We start from the raw sequence: 27,605 nt of genomic DNA, 5'->3' as shown, positions 1-27,605 counted from the left end.
TGAGAAGAAAACATTTTTAAGCTAAAAAGACGAACTCTTGTTTCTGGAAAATTAATAAAGGCCCACATTGAGGCATACTGGGGAAGAGTTTGACCTCACAGGATAAAGAAAAATCCATACAACCACCAGGCAAATTGCTGACCTTAAACAGACAAGCCCAGCTTTGCCATCATTTTCAGTGCCAGAAGACAATGACATTAGGACAAGAGTTTTGAGGGGGAAATTTGAGACTCAGGAATTCTATAAACAGTCAAGCTACCATAAAAGCATTCTCACCTAGGGCAAAGGCTTAGAAAAATACAAGATTGAGGAGTCCTCCCTGAAATCACCAGTCATGTGAGATGAGTCCGAATGAGGAAAAGGAAAATTAGAGCATAAAAAACTGGTAGTGACATTGAAACCAATTAAACATAGAGTTGGCAAAAGCCAAAAACAATGATTGAAAAGGAGGATTTGTGGCTTAAAAAAAAAGTATAAACAAAAGCTGGATTTGTCATCCTGGATTAAGTGGACAAATAAAAGTGGTGTGAGGGCGGCAGGCCAAGAGATGGAAAGGTACATTAAATTTTTCATGACATAAAGGAGACTGTAAAAATGAATGGTTTGTCATCGATTTTAATATAAAGTTTTTTGTTGTTGTTTTGAGACAAGGCCTCTCTGTCTTCTATAGTGCAGTGGCGTTATTCTAGCTCACTGCAGCCTCAAACTCCAAGGCTCAAGCAATCTCCCTGTCTCAGCCTCCCTAGTAGCTGGGACCACAGGCATGTGCCACCATGCTTTGCTAATTTTTCTACTTTTTGTAGAGACGAGGTCTGGCTCTTGCTCAGGCTGGTAAAACTGTATTTTTATTTGACAAATGTAAAAGCAACCACCAAGAGAATTAAAAACACTTTATGCCTTGAAAAATCACTGTAGAAGATAAAAACCAATGTGAAAATATTCAGAAAACAAAAAGATATAAAAACCACAAAATAAGAAGACCAAACACATAAGCTATAACAGCAGCGATAGAATGGGTTAAATCCAGCGGGAGTGGAGGCGCTGCAGTTTTTTTAGGACAGACCCTTGAGCCTGCAGGCTTTTGCTAATGCTGAACCCTCGGCTTGGCTTGCTTCCCCACCCTATTCAAGGGTAAGGCCTCATTTCAAGGCCGACTCCTTCCTCCTGATAGTCCTCCCGGGCCGCCCTAAGCGGAGTGAGTACTCCCCGCAGTGAACGCGGCAAGCACGTGCGAAGCTGGCACTTCGGGTCTAGGACGAAGTCCCCACCTTACTCCTCTCACCCCGGGATGCAGAGTGGGGGCGGAGGCCCGGCCTTACTCCAGGCGCCGGGCACAGGATGAAAGCGCTCAAACCCTGCTGGTGTGTAAAGTGTATTTTTTCCTCGTCGCACCTTCGGGACGATAAGCCTGCGCGAGCAGCAAGTTTCAAATCGGCTCCGTTTGCTCACGGACGTAGTTTCTGCCCCTCGATACTCCATATGACCACCTGAGGTCCCCGCGCCCAGGAGGGTCTTCCTTTAGCCGGGTAGGATCCACCTGCGACGGCTCGTCCTGCCCCCACCTTGCAGACTTGCAGGGTTTCAAGGCGTCCGCTGGGAGGCCGCATCCGGAGGAGCAGCCGCAGGAGAGGAATGCAGCTTGGGGCTCGGAGTCAGGATCCCCTTCCCCAAGCCACAGGGGCTCCTCCCCTTCTCCAAAGATGCGGGATTCAGGGAGGGCGCGCTCCCTGGATTTGTTAGCGAGGAGAAACTGGGGCTGAGCCCAAGGATCTGGGAGGGTAAGAGGCGACGAACGGAGGGACTCGGGGCAGACTTGCAACGCCCTGGAGCGTGTGAGACACAGGGGTCCCACGCGCGGACAGGGGCACAGTGTCTAAAGCGTTAAGGCGCCGCGCCGCGCCCCGCCCCAGCCCGGGGATTGGCGGCCCCGGGGGGCGTGGCCGGAGGGCGGGCCCGCGTTTGCCGCAGCCGCTGGTGGGCGGGGCCCGGGCGGGGAGCGGGAGGGGCGCGGAGCGGAGCCGGGCCCGCGCCGCGCGCCCCGCCGGGCGGGCTTCGGGCTGCGCCAGTGAGCCGGGCCGGTGGCGCCCGCATCGGAGACCCGGAGCTGGACCTTGAGGCAGCAAGTAAGTGAGGCAGGCCCACCGTGGCGCCCCTCCCAGCTCCGACCCGCCGCAGTGCACGCTGCACCGCGCGGCGCGTCAGACCGGACCGGAGCTGGGGAGGGGGCGCGTCCCGCTGCTGGGGTCCCAGGGGGGAGGGGAGCGGAGATGAGGCCGATGATGTCATGGATGCTTCGCCCGGCCTGGGGGGAGGTGGCGGCCAGAGGGGGTGCGGCCCGGATTATGTCACCTCTTCCCTCCGCGCCCCGCCCCCCGGGGCCACACGCGTTGGTGGGGAGCCAGGAAGGTGCGGACGGGATTTCCCCCCATAGGGACCCCTAGGCACCACCGTCGACGGCCTGTGGTAGGGGTCTCTACCAGTTGGCCCTGCGGGCTGTGGGGTGCTGGTGAATGGCGACCCCCTCTCTTACCCCCACCCAGCGGAGGCTCGTGTGTGCGCGCGTGTGTGCTCGGGGTGGGGGGGGGCGCTGTCGGCCCCCTCAGTCCTAAAGCACCGGCTTCATCAGAGCAAGGAGCTAGGCGATCGGCCCCTTCCTCCGCCAGTGCCCACAGTGCCAAGGGAAGATGGATCTCCCCTCACTCATCCCAACCAAGAAGTTCTGGAGATCTCTGCACCCCAAAAGCCCTTTAGTGCCCCCAGATCCCTTCCCTCCCTCAGTCTTTCCTGGAAGCTCTTCCTGATTTCCTGACCCTATTCATTGCCTCTTTGCATTGCTCATAACTAGCATTCCCACATGCATTTGCCCTGCATTTATTTTCTTGGTGCCAGGGCCCAGAGACCCTCCAGGACTCTGCCATCTGTGCCCCTGGGAAATCTACAGGCCAGCCTTGGGGAAGCCTCAGAAGTGAAATCTCCCTGGGGTGTCCTAAGTCAAGTGCTTCAAAACCCCTCTCCCTCCAGGGGTGATCAGAGATGCCATTCTGGGAGGCAGCATTTGGATTGGTTCTAGAAGGCTGTAGGATGGGGAGAGAGCTGAGAAGAGGTTATGTGTGGAGTGGAAAGGGGCTCAGGTCAGGGGAGATATAGGATGGGCATCAGGAGAGGACTCAGGGCCCTGCTCCAAGCTCTGCTCTGATTCTGGAGGCCAAGAGGAATACCAGGCATTTTATCAATAATACATTTACCTCTTAAAATGCCTGCAAGGTAGGTGTGAGAACCCGAGATGAAATATCTGCATGAGGTTCTACTCTTAATCAGTGGAGCTGGGATTTACACTTGGAGATGATGCCACCAGAACTCTGTCTACTGCATTTGATCCTGCTCACGGAAGGATTTGGGCAGAGCAGGGACAAGATCGGGTTGCCCTTTAAAAAGAGAACCCTGGCAGCTGCTCAGGGGAGGGAGTCAGGAGAAGAAAGGCCAGTGAGGAGCCCTAGCAAGGGTGCCGGCAGGAGAGGCTGCTGAGACGTTTAGGAGGTGGAATAAGCTGGGCCTGGGGACTGAGACCCCAAGTGTTCCTAGCTTTAAGAGGGACATAGGTGGAAAGGGACTGGGTAGTCACCGTGGGTTGGAGGGACCTGCACATGTAACCCCCAGGTAGAATCCATTTGGCCCTTTCATGACAGCTAATACTGTGTGTAATGTCCCAGGCACTGAGAGCTGAGTTGGGCAGCAGGCTCTGATCCCAGGACATTGTGTTAATGCCAGAAGGCTGCCTTTGCAGACCATGCTCAGTTACCTGGGCCATTTCAGGACCCTGACCCACAGGCAAAGCTCAAATCCTTCCTCTTGGCTCAGTTCCTGCTTATTATGGAAACATATCCCTTTCTCATCCTGCCAGCTCTTTGCTGGGATTTTTAGGAAAGAAGCTGCAGTAGCCCAAACTTCGGAGAGGCAAGGGGCAGGGAATGCTTTCAAGGGGTTAACTATGCAGGTTAGAATCACGGCAAGAAGCTCTTTGGGGAGTGAGACTCCAGGAAGAGTTTCTGTGGGTTGACAGTCAAGGATTCCCCCAGGTAGAACACAGGGAAAGGAGGAGCAAGACAATGGTCCTGGGACCTCGTGTCCATCCAGGACTCTGGGCATCTGAGCTGGGCTGGGGACCACACACACTAGGGAAACAGTGGGGCAGAGTGGCATATGACCTGTGCCAACCTATGGTCAAATTCTTCTTTCCTGGATCTCAGAGAAGGTGGTACTATATGTTTGTACTGCACCTTACAGTTTACAAAGCACCTTCCCAAACATCCTCTGTCACTCACATGATCAACCTGATTACTGCTAAGGTTTGTTCCCGTCCACAGCCAGGCCTCTGGTGCAGCCCCTTGCAGCCCCCTTGCCTAGATCTTTCATCTCACTATTGGCACCTCCCTTTGGCATATTGACACACTCAGGTTTCTACCATGGTTAATTTTAAAATTAAAAAAGCCCTTGGATCTCACACCTCCTTAAATTACTGCCTTCTCTGGCCTCTTTTTAGCAGGAACTCTGCCTTTTCTTTCTCTGCACCCCTCTAGCCCTGTGGTCTGCCTTTGCTTTGCACCGCTTTTCTGAAACCATTCTGATGTACACACCAGTGATGTCCCCACCTGCCAAATCCAGAGCACTATCTTCATTCCCAATTTTACCTGGCCTCTTTCTTTTCAACACTGGGAGCTGCCCCCACATTCTATGGCCTTCAGGGCCCACCTTCTCCTGGCTTTCTTTCTGCTCCCAGACTGCCTCCCAGACTTGTAGGACTCTGCTACCCTAGCTCAATGCTGGGTCCCGCCCACACCACCCTCAAATGCTGCTGATCCTGGTCTCTCTTCATCCAGTGCCGGAGGAGTATCTTCCTCAGGTGTTCCCCAAAGCACCTATTTCCCCCAGGCAATCTTCCCTTGTCATGTTAAGGGCGTCAAACCCACCCTGGTGCCCCAGCCCAGACTCCTCCTTGTCCCCACCTCCTGAACCCCATCTGTATGAGGTTTTGCTAGTTTTCCTCCCCAAACCCTGTCCAGGCCTTCCCACTGGTTCTGAGCCTCAGGCCATTCAGCCTTCATCCTCCCAGTCCCCAGTTCTCCCTACATTGCACCCGGGGGTGGCAAGAGAAGGGGGTCGTGCTTAGGTGGGTGGGTGGGGTTGCAGACTTGAGGCATAGCAGGCTGGAGTATGCTGGGGAGTGGAGGCAGAGCCTGAACTAGGGTGAGGCAAGAGAGGCACCTAAGGCACAAAATTTAAGGAGGCCCTCACTCTCAGGGTCGCACACCTGCTTATCCTACACTTCAGGTGTGCTCTGGAAGCAAGTGCTGTTTTCCACACCTGTGGGGACAAGAGAATGGAATTCTACAAAGGTAGTGGCCTGGCTTGATGGTGAACTTTCCAGCAATCTAGGGCTGCAATTCCTGCTGTGGTGGGAGAAGACCCCGGAAGGACCGAAGTTTTGTCAGGCTTTCTGGGTCTGGGTCCTAGCATTAGAACTGGGGGTCTGGGTAGAAGATGGTCTGTGGAGCACTCAAGGGGCCACTGGGTGCCACGTGCACCCTTCACCTTGATAGGGAAGGAGGGCTCCCTGCCTGTCTGGGAAGGGAGTAGGGGTAAAGGCCTCTCCCATTTCTGGCCCACGTATTTGAGGGCCTTACCTGAGGCAGGCACTGCCTGGGGCCCCTGCCCGGCTGGATTATGCACATCTCTGGGGCAGGTGTTCCCGGTGCAGACTTGAGACAAAGGAACGAGGAAGCAGGGCCTCCCTGAGCACAGGTAACCTGAGGTCTTGCTCCCCCTTCTCCTGTGGGCCGGCCTGGGGGAGAGGGACACACACCCACCGAAGGGCTCAGGGGACTTCACGGTGAACTGAGCAGGGTCAAGGTCCACAGGGAGCAGGGGAGGGGAGTAGTCCAGGAAGTCTTCCTGGTGGCAATGAATTCTTAGCGGGGTTCCCAGGCAAGGGATCCTCTGGGGCGCCAAATGGGTGCGGCGGCCCCGCCCCTCTCCCCGCCCACCTCTCCGCCCACCTGTGGGAAACGCAGGCCTCGAGGGAGGCTCCGCCAGCCCCTGCAGCTGGCGCCCCTGCGTCCTCTGCCTGGGCCTCTCTGCCAGCCCCGGGAACCCTGCGGAGTACTGGTCTCGGGAAAGGGCCCCTCTCCTGCCTGGGCCCCCAGTGCGTCTGAGTTCGGAGGGCTCCCTCGCCTAGCGCTGCAGCCGCGGCCCCGTCCGTCCGCTGGGGCCGGGACGTGCTGGAAGCGGTGCCCACCGGCGACCCAGATGCTGGCCGCAGCGGCACCTCCCGCCCACCACCCCCCAAGACACCTGTTTCCTCCGGTGCCCTCCGCCTCGGGGCGCCTGGCACGCGGCAGCCTCGCGAGGTAGGTCCTTCTTCATTCCTCCCATTTCGCAGAGGAGAAAACTGCAGTCCGGGATGGCTCAGTCGGCCCGTCCAAAGTCGTGCAGCTGGTTCGGGCCGAGCCCCGACTGCGACAGTGAGGCACATGGCCCCTGCAGACCGGGCCTCGGAGGGTCCAAGGCTTGAGGACCCGTCGGCCCCCCACCCCCTTGGAAAGGCAAGGAGAGAAGCCTGCGCTGGTAGTGAGCTTCCACTTCTGCCCTTGACTGCAACACCCTAGGTTAGGGGGCTGGGAAGGACCCCCACCCTAAATTTCTGGATAGGGATGTGTTCCCCCCCCCCCCGCAACTCCTGAGGTTCACTATTGGATTCAGGTCCTGCGCTCCCCTTTCAGGCCCATCTCCCCAGCCCATGAGTTTGAGATACAGGGCCCAGACCCAGGGTAAAGAACCCTTAAGTTCTGGGGGTTTCAGCAAAGAGTTAAGAGGGCCCTTAAGTCTGGGAGGCTCATGGACAAGGGGGGGTTGAGACAGAAGTTGAGTGGAATATTGAGCCAGGCAAAGCTGGGGCTGTGTGCATGGTGCCCCGGGGGTTCGGCTTTATCAGGTGGGCAACAGGCAACCTCCCTTTCCAAGCTCCCTCTCTTACCCTAGCCCTATTGCTCCACCTTCGATGCCTGGGAACTCTTTGCACCCACTGTAGGGAAGGGGACACTGTGGGGCTGGGTAGTGCTGGGGCTGACTTGGCTGGGGGGTGGGAGTAGGGGTGAGGTCTGACCTGTCTCTGCCTTCCCATCTGTGCCCACAGTGCCCCCCTGGCTTAGTCATGGCGAAGTTGGAGACACTACCTGTGCGTGCTGACCCAGGGCGGGATCCCCTCCTGGCCTTTGCCCCACGGCCTTCTGAGCTTGGACCCCCAGACCCCCGCCTGGCCATGGGCAGTGTGGGCAGTGGGGTGGCCCATGCCCAGGAGTTTGCCATGAAGAGCGTGGGCACCCGCACAGGGGGTGGGGGCAGCCAGGGCAGTTTCCCAGGCCCCCGAGGCAGTGGCAGTGGGGCCAGCAGGGAGAGGCCCAGCCGATACCCCTCAGAAGACAAGGCTCTCGCCAACTCCCTCTACCTCAATGGCGAGCTTCGAGGCAGTGACCACACGGATGTCTGCGGCAATGTGGTGGGCAGCAGCGGTGGCAGCAGCAGCAGTGGTGGCAGTGACAAGGCCCCTCCACAGTATCGAGAGCCTAGCCACCCACCTAAGCTCCTGGCCACCTCAGGCAAACTAGACCAGGTCAGTCCCCAGGGCCTGAGACCCTCGCAGCCTTTTTCTGGGGGTAGGAAGCAGCCCAGAAAGGAAGGCAAAGTGGGCTTTCTTGGGGGCTGCGCTGGAGAGCCATGGAGTGGGGCTCTGGGGCCAAGTCCAGTTGGTGGATCCAGGACAGAGACCTGGCTTGGGTGAGCCCTGAAGTGGAGACCCAGATGAGGGACCTGAGGATGGAAATCCAATGGGTGGGTGGGACGAGGCTGAGGCCAAGTCTCAGGCCTCCTCCTGATGCGCCCTCCCCCTCCCTGGCTTTCACGCAGTGCTCAGAGCCACTAGTTCGGCCATCAGCCTTCAAGCCTGTTGTACCCAAGAATTTCCACTCCATGCAGAACTTGTGCCCCCCACAGACCAATGGGACCCCTGAGGGTCGACAGGGCCCTGGTGGCCTCAAGGGCGGACTGGACAAGTCTCGGACCATGACACCAGCAGGCGGGAGTGGGGGCGGCCTCTCAGACTCAGGCCGGAACTCACTCACAAGCCTGCCCACCTACAGCTCCAGCTACAGCCAGCACCTGGCACCCCTCAGCGCCTCCACCAGCCACATCAACCGCATTGGCACTGCCAGCTATGGTAGTGGCAGTGGCGGCAGCAGCGGTGGGGGGTCGGGCTACCAGGACCTGGGGACCTCTGACAGTGGGCGGGCCTCCAGCAAGAGTGGGTCGTCGTCATCCATGGGGCGGCCAGGCCATCTAGGGTCTGGGGAGGGCGGAGGTGGAGGCCTGCCGTTTGCGGCCTGCTCACCGCCCTCGCCCAGTGCACTGATCCAGGAGCTGGAGGAGCGGCTGTGGGAGAAGGAGCAGGAGGTGGCAGCTCTGCGGCGCAGCCTGGAGCAGAGTGAGGCGGCTGTGGCCCAGGTCCTGGAGGAGCGGCAGAAGGCCTGGGAGCGGGAGCTGGCCGAGCTGCGGCAGGGCTGCAGTGGGAAGCTGCAGCAGGTGGCCCGCCGCGCCCAGCGCGCCCAGCAAGGCCTGCAGCTGCAGGTGCTGCGGCTGCAGCAGGACAAGAAGCAGCTGCAGGAGGAGGCAGCCCGGCTGATGCGACAGCGGGAAGAGCTAGAGGACAAGGTGGCCGCCTGCCAGAAGGAGCAGGCTGACTTTCTGCCCCGGATGGAGGAAACCAAGTGGGAGGTGCGGGCTGGGGGCTGGGGCCCTCTGTCTCCCTTCTGTCCCTCTGGAGAACCCCAGAGCAGTAGCCTCCCCTAGCACAAGGGGGAATGAAAGGAGCAGGAGGGACAAGAATCAAGTAGGAGTGTCTGTGAGGACTGGAGGCTGTCCCTGGGCTATGTGTGGTTGGCCACGTCTGTCCTGAGTCCAGGCAGGGCACCCCTGTGTCACTGCTGCCCAGTCTGATGAGGGACTGAGCCCCAGCCCTGGTGCCAGACGTGGCGTGGGTTGGGGTGAGCAGGGCTCCGCCTTTACCCCCCGCTTCTCTGCCTGCCCTGCCCAGGTGTGCCAGAAGGCCGGCGAGATTTCCCTCCTGAAGCAGCAGCTGAAGGACTCGCAGGCCGACGTGTCGCAGAAGCTGAGTGAGATCGTGGGGCTGCGCTCTCAGCTGCGGGAAGGCCGGGCCTCGCTGCGGGAGAAGGAGGAGCAGCTGCTCAGCCTGAGGGACTCCTTCGGCAGCAAGCAGGCCAGCCTGGAGCTGGGCGAGGGCGAGCTGCCCGCCACCTGCCTCAAGCCTGCGCTGACCCCGGTGGACCCCGCGGAGCCGCAGGACGCGCTGGCCACCTGCGAGAGCGACGAGGCCAAGATGCGCCGTCAGGCCGGGGTGGCCGCCGCCGCCTCCTTGGCTTCCGTGGACGGGGAGGCGGAGGCCGGCGGGGAGAGCGGGACGCGGGCCCTGCGGCGGGAGGTGGGGCGGCTGCAGGCCGAGCTGGCGGCCGAGCGGCGCGCCCGGGAGCGCCAGGGTGCCAGCTTCGCGGAGGAGCGCCGCGTGTGGCTGGAGGAGAAGGAGAAGGTCATCGAGTACCAGAAGCAGCTGCAGCTGAGTTATGTGGAGATGTACCAGCGCAACCAGCAGCTGGAGCGGAGGCTGCGGGAGCGCGGGGCTGCGGGCGGTGCGAGCACACCGACCCCCCAACATGGCGAGGAGAAGAAAGCCTGGACCCCTTCGCGCCTCGAGCGCATTGAGTCCACAGAAATCTGATCCTCGACCTGGGCACGTGGCCTTCTGACAAATGCCCTGTCAAAAGGCCAGAGTCCCCAGTGTCCCTTCCCCTCCATCTCTCTCCCCCATATGCCCCATATCCCCAGACCAAAGAGGTTCTCAAAGCAGCTGTGACCAGGCTCCTCCCTGCGACCCCGCTTCCCCCAGTGCTGTGCCCTCCCAGCTCCAAGGCTGCCCTTGTGGGCAGCCCACTGGGACCCTCCTAAAAGGAGGGAATGGGGAAGGGCAGAGTGAGTGGGGATGAGGGCCCAGGCAGCAGAGGAGTCACGCTCCCTTTCTTGGCACCCCCTTGGAGATGGAGACCGCAGGCCTGCAATGCCATGAGGTGCCCCAGCCCCTCTGGGGGGGTCTGGGCTGCTACTGTCCACCACCCTGTGTCCAGTGATGCTCTCTGTGCTCACCTCGTAGGCCGTGGAGCCTGAGGGGGCCTGCATGGTGTCTGCTGAAGCTGACTCTGGGCTCCTGGCTTCTCTCTTTTCTGCAGTGTTCTCTCTCCCTGGGCAGATTGGCAGGACAAGTGGGAGCAGATGGCCTGCCTGTGGTTGAGAGGGCTACCTGCCCAGCCCCTCCCCCCCAAGGTCTCTTGGGCTCAGGCCTCAGAGCCTGGCAAAGTCCTGAGTGTGTGTCCCTGCGTGTGTGTTGGGGAAGGGGAGGGCAGGGGCTAGAAGCTCAGCGCCCAGGGAAGATCTGTCCTCTTGTTCTTGGGTTACTTGGAGGCTTCTCGGCTCTACCCTTACCCTTCTGGCCAGGATCCTGCAGGGCAATAGCCCCATCTGCTTGGCTGACCCCACACCTAGGACCACTGTTCAGCTCTAACTACAGCTATTAAGTGCTACCTGCCTCTCAGGCACTCCCTTCACCCAATTTCTGAGGTCAGATGAGTGTCTGCGATGTCTTCCCCCACCTGATTCCCCCAGCTTCCTGCTTTCATGCTCAGCACATCATCTTCCCAGGCCGCCTCGTCCCCAAAGTCTCACCTTTTCTTCCAGTAGAAAATTCTGCTTGACCTTTGGTGCACTGCCCACTTCCCAGCTCCAGTGATTGGCCCAAGTCTGAGCCCGGGGCCCTTGTTTGGGGGGTGGGGAGGGTTGGATGTGTTTGGCCTTGAAGAACATGGCTACCATGAGAGGAACACTGACCTCTTGGTTCCCAGGGCACTGAGGTGGCCTAGCATTTGCCCAGGGTAGGCCTGGCACGGCCATCAGCAGGGGCTAGGTCAGCCAATGTCACTTCCTCTTGGGGCCCTCTCAGACTCCATCTCCCCAAGACAGGAAGGGAAAAGCAAATTTCTAATTCACCAGCAATAAAAATTGGAGGAGGCTTGGCCCTCAGCCCTGGTATTTCTCTCTTTTTCACTCTCTTCCTCCCATCCCCAACACTGAGTTTGGGGGACAGGGTGGAGAGAGCTGGCAACTACTGTGAGCAAGTCCCCCAGCCCCTGATTGGCCTCCTCCCATGACTGGTGACTGTTTAATGAGCTGTGCGTCCCCCACAAAAACAGGAGTGCCCCTCTTTGTGGCCTCTAACACTTTGCACAGCCTCTTCTGGGTGGTCCTCACCAGGTCTCTGAGCTGGGTGGGAAGCCATCCTGGCAACCACTGCCCACTCCACTCACCCCCCACTGCACCTGCCCCAGAACCTGGCCCTGGGCCACAGGGGCAGGGAGAAGAGAAGGCATTAGTAGAAAAAAAAAAATAGAAAAAAATATGAACAGACTTAGCTTTGGGATGTCCAACCACAAAAGAAATTATATATAAATATATATAAATATATATCTCTACCATATGTGATGGAAAGACTTTTCGTTTTCCTTTCCCAAAGAAATAAAATGGAGAAAGCCTCTTGAGTGGCATTCTTTGGCCTGCTTGTGTCTTTGCGGTGTGGGAGGTGAGGCCTGGGTGGAAGGATTGGTGGAGGGCAAAGCTGGAGTAAACATTTCCCAGAGGAGGCACGAGACTAGAGATGCTCACTGGGCTGTGCTAGGAGGTTGGCTCAAAGCCCAAGCTCCTCCACGTTGCCCAGGAGGAGTCGTGGTTCCACATTTCTGCCCAATGGGGCTTTCTCTTTGGCTCAGTCTGTCATCAGAAGGGCTTCACACTGGTTCTAACTCAGATTCTGGACACTAGGCCACTAGCCAGAAAACGGGTGATGCAGGAGAGCTAGATGCAGCCTGCGGTCACCTGAGCCACCTTACAGTAATTGACAGATATTTGAGGGCAGAATGCATAGAAGTGAAGGCTGAGAACGGGTTTGTAATTGACGGTGAGGCCCCCATAGACAGAAGGGACCCAAGCGTGCTGCACAGCAGAGAGCTGCCCTTTATGACAATTCCTTCTGTCATCCTCACAAAGCCCCACAATAAAGAATGCATTCTGCTATAAGTAACACAACAGGACCTCAAAGAGGAGTTTATTTTTCCTCACCTGACAAGAAGTCTGCACTTGAATGTCATAGGAATCAGTTCATCAAGGACCTAGATTTTTCATCGTCCCACTGTCCCATCCTTACCTTGTTCCCTCCTTACCACAAGGTGGCTGCCACAGCTCTGTGCAGGGATTGAGGCTGTGACAATTTATCATGATAATGAAAGCTTTCCCAGAACCCTGCCAGCACACTTCCCTTTAAATTTCCTTGTCCTGAACTGAGTCACATGCTCCTCCCACTTCAAGGGAGACTGGGAAATTGAGTATTTGGCAAAGACGGACAGGATTGTTACGGCTGCCTAGGAGCAAACATGGTTCATCCCTTGGGGATGGGCTCTCTGCTCTCTCTGGGTTCTGCTAGCAAGGAGAGAGTCATAATCAGCAACTAGCAGTGTTTGCCCTGGTCTGGCCTGTGAGAGAATCCTCCCTAAGCAGTGGTCTGGGTCCCCAAATGTTCACACCCAGGCAAACAGTGTTATCCACAGAGCTCAAGAGTTGGGATGCCAGGCTTGCCCCTCCTTGCAGGGACATGTTCTTCCCAACACTGACTTTGTCTCTCCGACAAGATGGTGCTCTGGAGGGAGCATGATTTCTGAGGTCTCCTTTACAGCCCTTAGGAAGTATAGACCAGTAGCCAAGGCGCTGACAAGGTATGAAGACCCTGATCAGCAGTCTTCATATCACGGTAGGAAGACCCTGATAGGTAGAGCTCGGTAGAGTCTCTTCCTTGCCTAGGTGCCCATACCGATCCACGTGTGAGCTCCCCTACTTAGGGAGGTGGAGGATCACCCTGGCTCATCTGCCATAGCTCTGGCCTCCTCAAGCTCCAGCTTCTCACATCCATTTCTCCTAACAGGCTCGTCTACCCCTCACATCACTAACTCGTCTCCTGAGAGCACTTTACAGATGCATCTCTATTATAAGTGCATTATTACCATCACTGTACCGGCTTAGAGGGTTTATGTGACTTCCATAATGTCATAAAACCCTGAGTGGCGGTCCTGGATTCAAACCGGCTTCTAAGCTACTCAATTACTTCCAGAGCGATCCATCCAAGCAGGTGTTTTCCCTCCGCAGGTCCTAGACTCCCCCTGTTTCCCCATCAACATCCTCCGGTAGAAAACGTCCTTGGAAAACGCTGACACAGTCTTTTGAGCCTCTGCAGCACCCGTTACTCGCACAGCACACGGAAGTAGTGGGCACTTGGCCGGAAGTGGGGCTGTGAGGCCCCGGCGTTCCTGAAGGGTAGTTGGTGCTGCCTCAGCCCGCAGGTTACCGGGTTTGGTGTTGCGGCGCCCGCCTTCGCCCGGCTCAGGTGAGTGACGGAGGTTGCGGCGGACGCTCCCTGCGCTCATGGCGACCTGGGCCTTGGCCTGTGCCTCCCGCCCTCCTGGTCGGACCAGGGCCGGCGCGCACCGAGGCCCTGTTCAGTGATTCCTGGCGGGGGTTGTGGGCGCCTCTCGCAGGCCTGGCTCTAGGGAGAACCTCGGCAACTGTCGCCACTCCGGAGTTCCGTGATCTTGGGCAAGAGACTTATCTTAACCTTGATTTTTTTTTTCCTCTGTGAAATGGGGATCGTAACAGTATTTTTCCCTCAGGGCTGTTGTGAGAATGTAGTGAGAGATTCTGCCGCGCCTCTTACAACATTTTTATGTGCAAGCAGATGGCCTGGAGATAACGATTCTGTAGGTCTTGGGTGGGGCCTGAGATTCTGTGTTTCTGACCAAGTGAGGCTGATGCCGCTGGCCCATAGACCACATTTCGAGTAGTAGGGCCTCACGATATTTTGCTTAGTACTTGGGACGCGGTGATTCTTCAGCACATATCAATAGGATGCAATGTATACTTTTCCCCCACTTTTAGCAGACAATTTGTGGTTGCACAAGCCTAACTAAGGGTAGTATTGATGCCCCCCTTCTTTCTTTCCTTACCAGGGACAAGAAACAATAGCTTTTTCTCTTTCTGTGCACATCATGACACAGCTTTTCTGTCCTAACTAAGGACAGGGGACTCAGGTACCCTGACACCATCTACTTTCATCGGTCACCTCAGATGATGATGCTTCATTGCGCACTCACTGTAGACTCTTGAACAGTGCTCCATCCTGTGGAGCCGATAGCTAAGTGCATTAGCACCAACTATGGCTTGTTTTGTGCTCTAGTCATTTGTTACTACCGGAATCTGAAGTCATGTTTTCCACATTGTGGGCACACTTTTTGAGTAGTAAGAACAGCTGCCTTTCTATAGCTGGGTTCTGCAGCTCATTGCTCTGAATGGCCTTGGGCAAGCCCTTGGATGATTTGCTGCTGCCTAGTAGTCCAAAACAAAATCTGAAGACTCTGTGCTGCATAATACAGCTGAGAAAGTGAAGCCTTTGACAGTTATGCAGGTCTAATATTTATTTGTCAGTATGATTTTCTTCCCCGTGCATTAGTTTATTTTTATAGTCTCTAACAAGGCCTTGTCATTCATTCATCATGTGAAAAAGTCAACTTAGATATAAAATAATTCTGAAATTCCTTCATCACTTGTCTGAAATACTATACTGTACAGACTTGCATATTGGAAAAACAGATAAAACCAATTGTTTGTTTAGCTAACATTCACCAATCACGATAGGTACTCAGACCATTTATTTGGGAATTTTCTCTCATGACTGTGTGGATGCACCTACTTCTCTTTACCTGCCTGGATTTTGTCATTCCTCCAGAAGTCCCATTGAGATGGGCTGAGTGTCAGCTCCCTGTTATACGGAAAGATTTTCTAAAAACAGGGTCTTATGAAACCTTTTAAAAGCAGTGGCTCTAACAGAAATATCTGTGAGGCTTAGTCAGACTATAGGTACCCATATCCTTCTTGCCATTCTGATAGAGGAATAGCAGAGTCTTAGAAGGAGAGGGGAGGGCTATATAAGCTGAAACAGTTTGACAAATAATTATAATGTACTGTTTTCTCTCCTATAAGCATGGAAGCTAGAACAAAGAGGCAGGGATGGGTTGCTAGACTTAATTTTGGTTTGGCTTAGATTTGTGGGTAATACGTATCTTGACCTAAACACCTTTGCACTAGTGCTTTACCTTCATATTACTGGTAGACTCCACTCTTGTAGGCTCTGCTTCTGTGTGGAAACAGCAGCACAAGAGTGTAGCACAGTTAACATCCTCATTAATAGCTAAGGGTCCTTAAACAAAACAACTCCCCCCCCAGAAAACAGCTAAAGGTCCTTATTGTCAGTCTCTAAGCCCTTGCTAGGGGCTTTAAAGCTTTGTAGATTCTCAGCAGGAGACCTCAGCATCTAGAGAAAGTTAGTTTTTTTGCTTTTTTAATTTTCAAGGTTGTTCAACAAATTATTTGCTGAGTTAAGAATGGGGTTTGGAGTATCCATTTATTGGTGGCAATTTTATTGGGACATAGGAAAAGGATTAGTACTGAGGGATGAGAACTGGTAAATTGTATATGCTGAGGGTATCATATACTTAATCTACAGTTAGCGTAGCTGCTTTCCTCTGCCTGGCTCCCCTCCTCTAACTTCTGGACTGTAGTTTAAAATGAAGCTGTTCGGCCTTACTCAGACCTGTACCTGAAAGGTAGAATGGTAAGGTTCTTTGCTCCTGTGAAATCACATCATTCAGGGTGGTTTGGGCAGTGCCTTTCAGAACTGCTAGGATCCGGGGGTCTCTGAGGCTGCATTCTGATTCATTAGGACCCCTAAAGAGATGGGGAGGAGGGTATACTCCAGGCCTTAAACTAGGAAAGGAGCTTTCTGAAATGATATCAGATGTCTTTGAACCTTTAGTGAAGAAGTCAGGAGTTAACTGAGCATCTCATGGTGTTCTCTTTCTAGCTTTCTTATGATTCTTTGGGAGTCCTTGAGTAAGGAGGACCTAACCCTCTCAGGTGTGTTTTCTCTTTCTGGTCAGTACATCCTGACCTTCTGTTCTTTGCAATGCCTTTTCTCCCAACTTTACTGCTTCTGTATCTTCCTTGTTTTTCTTTCCTTCTCCATAGTACTCAAGACCCAGCTGCTGAAGTGGTTCTATTTCAAACCTGCACATATAGAAATGGTGTCTATAGAGTTACTCTAATAATTTGCATGGTGAAAAAGTAAGTAGCCACTGTTTGCCATTTGCAGTTTGGCTCTTCATGCCTCTAAGATTCATTATTTTGTCTATTACTGAGTATCCCAAATCTGAAAACCTAAAGTCCAAAATGCTCCACAATCTGAAAATCTAAAGTCCAATATGCTCCACAGTCTGAAACTTTTTGAGCACTGACACAACACTTAAAGGAAATGCTCATTGGAGCATTTCAGATTTTAGATTTTTGGATTTGGGATATTCAACTTGTAAGTATAATGCAAGTATTCCAAAATCTGAAAAAATTCAGAATCTGAAACATTCTGGTCTCAAGCATTTTGGATAAAGGATATTCAACCTATAGTATAAACCATAGTGATAGCTAGACAGAGATGGGAGGGGCTTTGGAGCTTACTTGGTTCTAACCCTTCAGCTCCCTGGCACCTGGAAACCCTAGAAGACCATAGATTGTTTATACACTACCCTCCACCCCCAACTTGTGTTTCTTGACTTCCGTTGTCTCTCTAGTATACCAATAATGTGAGCTTGGGAGTCAGACGGTCTTTTGATGTTGAGCCCCACCCAATCTCTGGCTATGTAACCTTTGGCAGATTTTTTAATCTTGTGAAGTCTCTTTCTCATCAATAATAATAAACTTACCTTACAGAAAGGTTGTAAGTATTGAAACTAATGCAGCTAAAACAGCTCTTAAAAGGCTCTGAGCCTTGGCACGGAGGAGGCCCTAAGACAATTGTGGGTCTTGTATTTCCATCTTGGAATTTAGCCTGTAGTTTTAGAAATCAAAGAGTCATATCAATTGAAAACACTGGATCTACACCAAACATTGATGTTCTAGGAAATGGTTCTTTTGTTCATTTCTGGACCATGTACAGTAATTTCATTAAGTACTCCTAGGTAGAAGTAATTGAAGTAATTTTAACTTTTTAGTGTGCTTTTAAAATTACATCATTTATAGAGAGATATGTATTAAGTCAATCCATATACTCTTCTGTATTAACAATTTTAATTCAATAAAAAGGGGGAAAAAGTTAATTTATCAAAGACATAAAAGAAAGTCTTCCCACAAAGAAGCTATGTAGTTAATTTCCCTTTTTTTTTTTTTTTTTTTTGAGACAGAGTCTTGCTCTGTCACCCAGGGTAGAGTGCTGTGGCACCATCATAGCTCACTGCAACCTCAATCTCCTGGGCTTAAGTGATCCTCCTGCCTCAGCCTCCCAGAGTGCTAGGATTATGGGTGTGCGCTACTGCGCCTGGCCTAATTTCCTTTTATGTAAGTGTATTTTAGGTGATGGAATTCGTTTATGTACTATTTTTTCTACTGAATATTTGAGTGTACTTTTCTATGTGTTGGTGCCTGCCACACACTTATCCTATAAACCAGCCACCTCCTATTGAATGGACATTTGGGTGGTTTTCATTTTTTTGCTACTGTACAACACAGCTATTTTGTAAAAAATAGGGTTTTTAAAAAGCCGTTTCTTAGGATCTAGTTCCCAAGATGAAATAAAGACTACAGATTTGAACAGTTTATAGCGTTAGTTGCACATTGTGTTGAACTAAATTTAGATTCCAAGTTCTAAAGCAGGTCTTCTTAAAAGCTCTGTTCTGTCAACTGGAGAGTTTTGTTACCTGGTTTCTCTTTTGTTCCCACCTTGCCTGTGCTGTAATATTAATTGAGATTCCTAGTGTATTTTGATGCATATAAATCTTCAATTACTGTCATCTAAATGTTAAAGAAAAAATATTTCACAGCTATTTTCATAATGTTTTTCTAATTTTTAAAAAGTTGACCAGCTGTGTTCATAGAAATAAACTAATAGTCTATAGCAGAGATCGGCAAACTTTTTATGTAATGGGCCAGATAGTAAATATTTTAGGCTTTGCAGGCCACACAGACTGCCACAGTTACTCAGTTCTGCTCTGGTTTTGGGAAAACAGACATAGATAATATGTAGCAAATGGCCTAGCTGTGTTCTGGTAAAACTTTACTTACAGAAAGAGATGAAGGGCTATATTTGGGCCCCAGGACATAGTTTGCTGACCCTGGTCTATAGTATCTGAACCCACAGTTTAAAACTTGGTGGGGAGTATGGTCTACAGGCCACAGTTAAGAACCAAGTGTACAAAGATTTAGTGTGAAAGAATTCTGCTCTGGTTTACAAAGAAATTAGAACATATGTTCCTGCCACCCAGAGAAGCCTGTGTAGCTGGGTTACTGGGAAAGAGCTACTGGCCTGCCCTGCGGTCCTCTAGTTCTTATGCTATGGGCTGTGAAAGAGGAGGTTGACAGTTGAATTGGGCAGGCATTTTAAGAGAGTCATTTTGGCACTTTTGAACCCTTATGGAATTTTCTGCAGCAACAGCCCTGTCTGGTCCGTCGATTGGCAGCTCAGGTCCCCTTGGATCTTGCTTGTCAGGCTTTGGCATATAAGTAGAAAGAAAGAGAATAAGCATTAAAGAAAGCCAGAGTATAGCAGTGTCAATTTCATAGCCTCTTATGATTTCTATCATGGAAGAAAAATGGGGATTGTACTGCTCACAGGCAGAATAAGGAAGTAATCAACACTTGACTCCCTGGAAGCATTGCTAACCCACTGCCTCCAGATGAAAGCCGTGCTGCTCCTCTGGCATGTCAGCAGGGCAGTCATGTGAATTGGTGTTCCCTGAACACTGAGCCCAACTTTGAGATGTTCTTTGCTTCCCACTCATGAATTGACAGTGAGCAGACCCTTAGCCTTCTGCTCTCCTGCACCAAAAAGAGTTTTTAAGTATACTTCCCAGTTGTACAACTTCTCTGCAACTGCTCTGCAATAGTGATTCAAGTTCTGTTACAAGCCTCCTGGAGAGCAGAATAAGCATCTTCTAAAAGGTACAGGAACAGCATTAGAATGACAGAATTCCATAATTACAAGTTTTGTACTTTAAGAACAGGGAGGGTTATTGTGGGTATAAGTAATTAAATCTTATACCAAATTGCACTTTTTTTTTGAGAGGGGGTCTCACTATGTTACCCAGGCTGGCCTTGAACTCCTGGCCTCAATCTATCTTCCCCCCTCAGCCTCCTGAGTAGCTGGGACCATAGGTGCGTGCCACCACACTTGGCCTAAATCCCACTTTTTTTTGTGCTATTAGCATGGCAGCTTTTATGGACTTTCTTATTCTCCAAGTGGAACCTTTATGTGTTGATATCAAAGAGATGGAACGAGTTGCTAATTTTTGTTTCCAGCTTTGTTTCTGGAGATCTGCCTTCCTCCTTCCTGTTGAATGTTTAGCAGAGCAACCCTCTCTTAATGAAGGAAGTCTGGATTGAGCAGCAATCTGGGAACTGCTCAATGATACCCTGGGTTTGGGGTTTTCATCTGTGTTTGTGCAAGGCACAAGAAGTTTATCCTTGGTATATGCTGTCTTGTGGTTTGGGCATTCATTAGCATTGGACTTCAGTGGACAGTAGTGTAGTTTTAATCTATTTCTTATAATGTGTAAATTTTGATATTATGATAGGTAGAAGCCACTCATTCTTCATCTACCCTTTTTTCAGTATCTGGCACCAATTCTGGCCCAGTCATTTGTGATCCATGGCTCTTGTGATATGCCGAAGATTTCCAGGCAGTTTCTGTGGAACGCCTCCCCGTCCAGCTCTAATCAAGCACCATATAAACAAGAAATTGCCTGGTCAAACCTGTGAGAACTGTGTTCTGACTGCCAAAAAGATCCGTACTGACACCAGAATGGCAGCCACTCTCAAGTTGTTAAAACCTTTAGGATATCGAACACTTTACAATCCTTTTGCCTTCAGTGCAGCCCAAAGTGTGGTGTGTTGGAATGTGAGAAGCAGCACACAGCGTGGGGGACAGGACCCTCCAGAACTCGGTAGTCTCTGCCATTCTGCCAAAAAAGTTAAGAACGTTTGTAGCACGTCCTTTTCTCGGAGGACCCTCACAACCAGCAGTGCCCTCCTGAGTTTGGAATTCAACAAGCCCTCTACTTCTAAAGCCAGCGCGTTGCAGTGGGGCTCACCCAGAGCCACGAGAGTTGAAGAAGAGGACATAGAAGTTTTTGATACCCTTGAGGACCCCCGAGTTTTCCTACAGCTAAGACCAGAGTACCAGCTCCACAGCTATCACAGATCTGAGACTTGTCAGCCCCTTTCTGTTTCAGAAGGTGAACTAATTTTGCACAAAGTCACAGTTTATGAAAATAATCTCCAGCCTCAAACCATTGCTGATTATTTCTGTAAGCTGAGCTCTCTGCCTGCAGAACAGCGTCCTGTTTTACTCTCCCGTACCAGCTTTGCTTTGCTCTGCCAGCTGAGCGTGAAAAACATACAGTTCTTTGATACCCCAGATCTGATCAATATTTTGAAAGCCTTTGTCGGTTTAGGAATCCCTCACTCCCATTCAATGCTAGCTGTGTATGAAACCAAATTTTGCCATCAGGTATGGGAGATGAGTCTGGATCAGCTTCTACTGGTAGCTGATCTTTGGAGGTACTTAGGCCGTAGAGTACCTCGGTTTTTAAAAATATTTTTTAGTTATCTTAATTTGCACTGGAAAGATCTATCCTTGTCCCAACTGGTTCACTTAATTTATATTATAGGTGAAAATCGTCAGGTACCCGAGGACTTAATGCAAAAACTGGAATCATTGATCCTTAAGTATATAGATTCGATTAATTTAGAGGAAGTTGGTACAATCTGTTTGGGGTTCTTTAAATCAAGTAGTAGTCTCTCTGAATTTGTCATGCGAAAAATTGGAGACTTAGCTTGTGCTGATATGCAGCATCTGAGTAGTCATGCCTTAGTGAATATTCTTAAAATGTTCCGTTTCACTCATGTGGATCACATAAATTTCATGAAGCAGTTTGGAGAGATTGCTCCGCAGCGCATTCCTTCCCTGGGAGTTCAGGGCGTCATGCACCTGACTCTTGCCTGCTCATCCTTACGCATTCTGGATGAAGGAGTAATGAATGCTGTGGCTGCTTCGTTGCCTCCTAGAGTAGCACACTGTCGAAGTAAAGATGTTGCCAAGATTCTGTGGTCATTTGGAAGTCTGAATTATGTGCCACCTAATGCAGAAGAATTTTATTCCAGCCTGATAAATGAGATGCACAGAAAGATGCCTGAATTCAGCCGATACCCAGAACACCTACTCACCTGCCTGCTGGGCCTGGCATTTTCTGAGTACTTTCCAATAGAGTTAATTGACTTCGCTCTGAGTCCAGGGTTTGTCAGGTTAGCTCAGAAAAGAAGCAAGTTTGAACTCACTAAGGAACTATATACTCTTGATGGTACAGTTGGCATTGAGTGTCCAGATTACAGAGGTAATCGTCTTTGTTCTCAGCTGCAGCAAGAGGGGTCTGAAATGTTGTGGGATTTAGCAAGGAAGGATATGAACTCAAAGCCTGAATTCCTAGAAATTCTCTTTTTACTTGAAACGATGTTGGGTGGGCCCCACTACATCAAGTACCATATGATTTTGCCTCATACCCGATCTTCTGACTTAGAGGTTCAGCTTGATGTTAACATGAAGCCATTACCATTTAATAGAGAAGCTATACCAGGTGAAAACATAGCCAAATTAAGACTTAAGCATGAGGGGGTCAGCCTTACAGATGATTTGATCAATCAGTTACTAAAAGGGAAAACAAGAGGACATTTCCAGGGGGAAATTGAGTCAGAGACTGGGCAGCAACCCATGGAATTAGAGAATAAGGCTGCCAGACCCTTGGGGGGCTCTCTTTGCAATGTGGCAGATTGGTCGGGGCCCATGGAGATGGCTGACCTCTGCCCCCCAGGCAGCATGCAGACCCCAGCAGTGAAGCTGGCCATTCAGATGACAAATAAGAACCAATATTGCTATGGTTCCAGGAATCTGCTTGGACTGCATAATATGAAGAGACGGCAGCTGGTTCGGCTTGGCTATCGTGTGGTAGAGTTAGCCCACTGGGAATGGCTCCCACTACTGAAACGAACTCGCTTAGAAAAGCTGGCGTTCCTCCATGAAAAAGTATTCACCTCTGCTCTCTGAAGGGCCTTCAGGGGCATTTCTACTCAAAAGCTGTAGGAGTAGACTGTTACTAGGTGTTGCGAAACAATTATAAAAGCCAGAATGTAAGTTTGGTAATAAAATCATCTGTGTAAGAGACTTAGTTGTGCTCTTGGCTGTGGCAGATTAGAGCTAGTGTATGTTACTGTGAATTAATTGTAATCTTGTTGGGTTGTACAAGTTGCCACTAATTTGTGTGCATATTACTTCTAGTAAATAATAAACATCTTAAAATGTCCTGTAGTCAAGTAAGTCCTATTGCATTTTTCTTTCTCTGTTTACCAGCCTTATGTCACAGTTATTTTGAGTTTTTAGAATAAAAGTGTAGTCAGACATTGTATAAAGTCAATTTTTTAAAAGTGGTTTTCATATACCTTGTTTTAAAATAAGAATCTCCTATGGCTTCACTTATATTTTAGGATTTTCCCTCCATGTGTCTTCATGGAGGGAAGTCCTCCTTCTTGTTTAGATTTGGTTGATTGTCCTTAGTTGCTGGTTTTTCCTGATTTAAAGAACCATTTCAGAAGTAGTGAACTTACTATTTTTCTCTTAGCCTCCTCTTCCACATTTCTATTCCGCTTGCATAAACTCCCTCCAATCCCCCCCTCCATATTTTTTTCTTAAAATTGGACATAGAAGAATCGAGTTATCCAAGAGCCTGTTGGGCTAGTGGTTTACAAGTCTGACAATTAGGCAGAATGCTTTTCATGGCAAGTAGCTCATACAAGAAGGAAACATGTTACCTGTCATATTAGGAAGTCCAGGGGGCTTCAGGTTTGGTCAATTCAGGTTTGTATTATATTACAGCCACAAATATAAGGAAATTGCATATATGTAAGTAACATAATACAAGTAACTTGTAAACACTTGAGATCTGTGACAATATCTTTTAAAGGGGATTCCCTCCCACCGTTATTCAGTTCTTTTCTCAAAGGCTACTTCTTCAGAGAGGACTTTCCCATCCGTGCTAACCAAAACATTGCCTGTTGGCCTTTGGTCATGCTCTGTCACTTTCGCCAGCTTCATTTCCCTCGCTGAACTCAACAGTATCAGGAATTATTCTTTGTTTTCTTGTTGCTTTCCCCATTAGAAGGTAGCCTTTTGATTAACTTTGTCTAATTATTTATCTCTAGTGCCTAGAATGGGTCCGGGCCCATAGATGGATGATAATGTTTAGCGAGTACAGCCTGGGAATTTTGAGTAGTTGGGCAGCACTGGAAAGTTGGAGGTGGAAGGAAGGCAGAGGACAGGGCTGGCGAGGTAGAGAGTATTTAGACCACCTTACGGCCTTGCTAAAGGAGCCTAAGTCTAATGGGACTTGATATCTCCAAAGGTTCTGAGTCAGGGAATAATTATGTTTAGAAAGGTTAGTGAAAGATCGAGATAGAACTAGATTGTGGGTGTGATGCATGAAATATGAGTCAGGGGGAATATTTCACAGATGCTTGCAAGAGCTCAGGTGAGATATAATGAGGGCCAAAACTAAGGGAATGGAAGTTTTGAATCCCAGAGATGTTCAGAAGGGGAAATGACAAGTCTTGTAAGTTGATTGAATTGGGGAATGATGATTTTGATGCCTAGATTGATTAGAACTCAGCATTAAAATAGGGACCAAAGCAGGAAAGATGTTTGGGTGGAAGATTAGTGATGAGTCTGCCCTGGTCATGCTGAGATGTTGGGTGTTCAGGCAAAAGGTTTAGAGAGGTTTAGGCTGGGATCTCACATGGGGATGAGGACAGGTGTTAGAGCCACAAGTGACTGAAATTGCCTGGGACAGGTCAGAGGGGAGTTTGTGCAGGTAGGGAGAAGGGAAAATAACCAAGAATAGAATACCAGCATTTAAAAGCAAAGGGACAAAAGTGATAAAGACAGGAAAAGAACAGATAATCAGACATAGGAAAAAATGGTAGCATAGAAGTGTCAGGGGTCCCCAAGACCAAACTTGCTGGAAGGATTCACAGAACTCAAAAAAGCTGTTATACTCACAGTTATGGTTTATTAACTATACAGATTAAAATTAGCAAAGGAAAACGGCACATAGGGTACAGTACGGGAGAGACCAGGCACAAACTTTTTGTCCTCTTCTGGTGGAGTCGGGTGGACAGCTCTTAATTCTCCCAGCAACAATGTGTAACAACACATACAGATACTGCCAGTCAGGAAGGCTTACCAAAGCTTTGGTGCAGAATTTTTATTCGAGGTCAGTCATAGGCATGGAGTGCCTGCATGGCTAATCTTAGTTATTCAGTCCCTAGCCACTCTAGAGGTCAAGCTGATACAGGATGGCCCAAGGCCCCCACCATAAATCACATTTATACTATCTGGCATGGCTCAAGGACCCAGGTGTATATGGACAATCTTATCAGCCAAGATGTTCCAAGGGCTTAGAGGTTATCTCCCAGCAGCTGGTGAAGGGCCAGTTTCTTTGGAATATGCAAACCTGTTGAAAGCTAACCCATTTCTGTACAGAAGCCAAAGGGAAAGGAAAGAATTTCAGAAAGAGGAGGGCTTGTATGTTAGTTGCTGGCAAGAGAGCAATTTAAGGCAAGGACTGAAAGATCTCCAGTGAATTTGGCAACTTGAGTATCATTCATGACCTTAGCAATAGCAGTTTGAATTGAATTAGTAGGGCACAAGCCAGATTGCAGACGTGCTGAATAAATGAGAGTTAAGGAATAGATTGCAAATGTTCAGACAATTCTTTGAGAACAGTGGAAGTGAAGAGAAGAGGAAACCTGAGCAGGAGTTAGAGTGGGACTATGGTTGCCAACTAAAATACAGGATACCCAGTTAAATTTGAACTTCAGATAAGCAATGAATAATTTTTTATTGTTATACTCGTAAAATTCACCATTTTAAATAAAGTGTATAATTCAGTGATATTTAACACATTGACAGTGTGCAGCCATAACCACTATCCAGGTTCCAGAACATTTTCTTTACCTCAAAAGAAAACTCCATGCCTGTTAAGCAGTCATTCCCCATTTCCCTCTCCCTCAGCCCCTGGCAACTACGGATCTGCTTTCTGTCTCTGTGGATTTGCCTATTCTGGATATTTCATGTAAGTGGAACTACATAATATGTGGTCTTTGTGTCTGGTTTCTCTTACCTAGCATATGTTTTCAAGGTTCATGTTACAGCATGTATCAGTACTTTATTTTATGGGTGAATAATGTCCCATCATATGGATGTACCTCATCTTGTTTAGCCATTCATCAGTTGATGGACATTGGGTTGTTTCTACCTTTTGGCTATTGTGAATAGTGCTGCTGTGAATATTCATGTATAAGTTTTTGTTTGAACACCTGTTTTCAGTACTTTTAATACATAACCTGGGAGTGAAATTTTTGGGTAATGTGGTAATTCTGTGGTTTGTGTTTGTTTGTTTTGAAACAGTATTGCTCTGTTGCCCCGGGTAGAGTGCAGTGGCATTATCACAGCTCACTGCCACCTCACACTCCTGGGCTCAAGCTATCCTCCTGCCTCAGCGTCCCAAGTAACTGAGACTACAGGTGTGCACCACTACGCCTAGCTAATTTTTCTGTGTTTTGTAGAGATGGGGTCTTACTCTTGCTCAGGCTGGTCTCGAACTCCTAAGCTCAAGCAATTCTCCTGCCTCAGCCTCCCAGAATGCTAGGATTATAGGCATGAGCCACTGTGTCCAGCCTCTATGTTTAACTTATTGAGGAACTGTCAGACTTATAGAGGAAATGTCAAATGGCTGCACCATTTTACATTCCTACCAACAATATACTAGGGTTTCGGTCTTTCCATGTCTTTGCTAATACTCATTATTTTTATTTTATTTTTTTGGAGCATATTTTTCATTTATCAAAAACATTTAATGTATAAAAGTATAGAAAGCCAGTGAAAATAGCTTGACATGTCACCATGATACATATGAGAGATGAGGAGGGTATATTAGGGAGCTCACTGAAATTTTTACTACAAAACAGTGGCACGTGGTTTCACCACTAGATGGGAATCTTAGGGGAACATTTCATTCCTGAACCTCTAAGAGTCCTGGTGTGGGTCCAGTGGAGGCAGGAGGTGGCAGTGGAGACACGCACCTGGGAGATGCCATTTTCTGTGGCACCATCTGAGGTTGATGTTCTCTGCGGTATCTCTCTCTTCTATATTTGGCCAGATGATTCTGATTCTCTCTCCTTCTCTGTCATTGGTTCTAAATGGGCACTGACCTCCTCATCGCCAATACCATTACAGAACTCTTTGTATGCCAAGGAGAGCTACAGGAGAAGCTGTTACTGTCAGAGCCTATTATTTCACCCTTATGGGAACTGTCCACATCACTCAGGGAAACAGTTTTGTTGACCTGTTTCTTCATAGGTCTTTTCTTCTGTATCTTTCTGGCTTTTCCTTTCTTCTTTTTAAAGCTCTTCGATGTCCACTCATCATCCTGCTGGACATCTCAGAGTCAGAGGAGGACACAGGCAAGTGGCTCCTTCTCCTCAGGGTCATTGCATTTACACTTTGCCAGGTACAAGGGCTTCTTGCATGGTTGTTGAGAAGATTCAAAGGAAGGCAGATACCAAGTGTCCAGAACGATTTCTGACACATAGTAGATCTTCAATAGGTATAAGTCCCACTGTTCCACGTGTCTTTATGATATGATTTCCTGAGGGAGCCCCAGCAGCAGGGAGAACTGGTCTCTGCCCAGGGCTCTGCCCACTATCACCCCCAGGCTCCAGGGGCTGCTCTTCCACCTTATTTTTTTTATTATGGCCATCCTAGTAGGTGTGAAGTGGTATTTTATTGTGGTTTTGATTTGCACTTTGCTAGTGACTAATGATTAACATCGTTTCATGTGCTTGTTAGCCATTTGTATATCTTCTTTGGAGAAATGTCTTTTCAAGTCCTTGGCCATTTTTTAAATTGCGTTGTCTGTCTTTATGTTGCTGAGTTGTTTAGGAGTTCTTACATATTCTAGATGTTAATCTTTTATCAGATACAGTATATATGATTTCCAGATAGTTTCTCCCATTCAGTGGGTTGTCTTTTCACTTTCTGTTTTTAATTCTGATAAAGTCCAATTTACTTTTTTTCCTTTTGTTGCTTCTACTTTTGATGTCATATCTAAGAAACCATTGCCAAATCCAAGGTCGTGAAGATTTACCCTTATGTTTTCTTCTATGAGTTTTATAGTTTTAGCCCTTATATT

General features: G+C 49.7%; 3 protein-coding genes across 10 annotated transcripts in view; all 3 read left to right on the top strand.

The window, feature by feature from the left end:
• Positions 1–1,972: 1,972 nt before the first annotated feature.
• On the top strand, positions 1,973–11,702 carry LZTS3 (leucine zipper tumor suppressor family member 3). 4 transcript variants are annotated; one of them, XM_045528969.1, is made up of 5 exons: positions 1,973–2,123; positions 6,437–6,662; positions 7,190–7,666; positions 7,960–8,823; positions 9,143–11,702. In XM_045528969.1, the coding sequence occupies exons 3-5, from the start codon at positions 7,208–7,210 to the stop codon at positions 9,839–9,841; spliced, it is 2,022 nt and encodes a 673-aa protein (XP_045384925.1). In that variant the 5' UTR covers positions 1,973–2,123; positions 6,437–6,662; positions 7,190–7,207; the 3' UTR covers positions 9,842–11,702. The 4 variants fall into 4 exon arrangements, with proteins under 4 accessions (XP_045384925.1, XP_045384926.1, XP_045384927.1 ...); XM_045528970.1 differs by lacking the exon at positions 1,973–2,123 and having other exon boundaries at positions 6,048–6,621; XM_045528971.1 differs by lacking the exon at positions 1,973–2,123 and having other exon boundaries at positions 6,048–6,662; positions 7,960–8,760.
• A 1,811-nt stretch (positions 11,703–13,513) lies between these two features.
• The window catches only part of UBOX5 (U-box domain containing 5), a 30,299-nt gene continuing 16,207 nt past the window's right edge, over positions 13,514–27,605 (top strand). For all 4 annotated transcript variants that reach the window (XM_045528966.1, XM_045528964.1, XM_045528965.1 and 1 more), the window contains exon 1: positions 13,514–13,600. The gene's annotated coding sequence lies outside the window, so the exon portion shown is untranslated. The remainder of the gene's footprint in view (positions 13,601–27,605) is intronic.
• On the top strand, positions 13,515–22,669 carry FASTKD5 (FAST kinase domains 5). 2 transcript variants are annotated; one of them, XM_045528962.1, is made up of 2 exons: positions 13,515–13,600; positions 19,921–22,669. In XM_045528962.1, exon 2 carries the CDS (start codon positions 19,958–19,960, stop codon positions 22,406–22,408), a length of 2,451 nt encoding a protein of 816 aa, XP_045384918.1. In that variant the 5' UTR covers positions 13,515–13,600; positions 19,921–19,957; the 3' UTR covers positions 22,409–22,669. The 2 variants fall into 2 exon arrangements, with proteins under 2 accessions (XP_045384918.1, XP_045384919.1); XM_045528963.1 differs by lacking the exon at positions 13,515–13,600 and adding an exon at positions 13,905–13,970.

Source organism: Lemur catta, chromosome 17, assembly GCF_020740605.2.
Source record: "Lemur catta isolate mLemCat1 chromosome 17, mLemCat1.pri, whole genome shotgun sequence".
Classification (NCBI taxonomy): domain Eukaryota; kingdom Metazoa; phylum Chordata; class Mammalia; order Primates; family Lemuridae; genus Lemur; species Lemur catta.
The sequence above is the reverse complement of the archived record's forward strand: the minus strand, read 5'-3'. Positions and strand labels throughout refer to the sequence as shown.

What these genes read in the sequence shown, in the direction of transcription:
- FASTKD5 (XM_045528962.1), top strand. Translation starts at nt 19,958, where the DNA reads ATGGCTCTTGTGATATGCCGAAGATTTCCAGGCAGTTTCTGTGGAACG.
- LZTS3 (XM_045528969.1), top strand. Translation starts at nt 7,208, where the DNA reads ATGGCGAAGTTGGAGACACTACCTGTGCGTGCTGACCCAGGGCGGGAT. An exon ending in CCTCAGGCAAACTAGACCAG is followed by an intron (nt 7,667 to 7,959) that starts GTCAGTCCCCAG and finishes GCTTTCACGCAG; the next exon opens with TGCTCAGAGCCACTAGTTCG. An exon ending in TGGAGGAAACCAAGTGGGAG is followed by an intron (nt 8,824 to 9,142) that starts GTGCGGGCTGGG and finishes TGCCCTGCCCAG; the next exon opens with GTGTGCCAGAAGGCCGGCGA.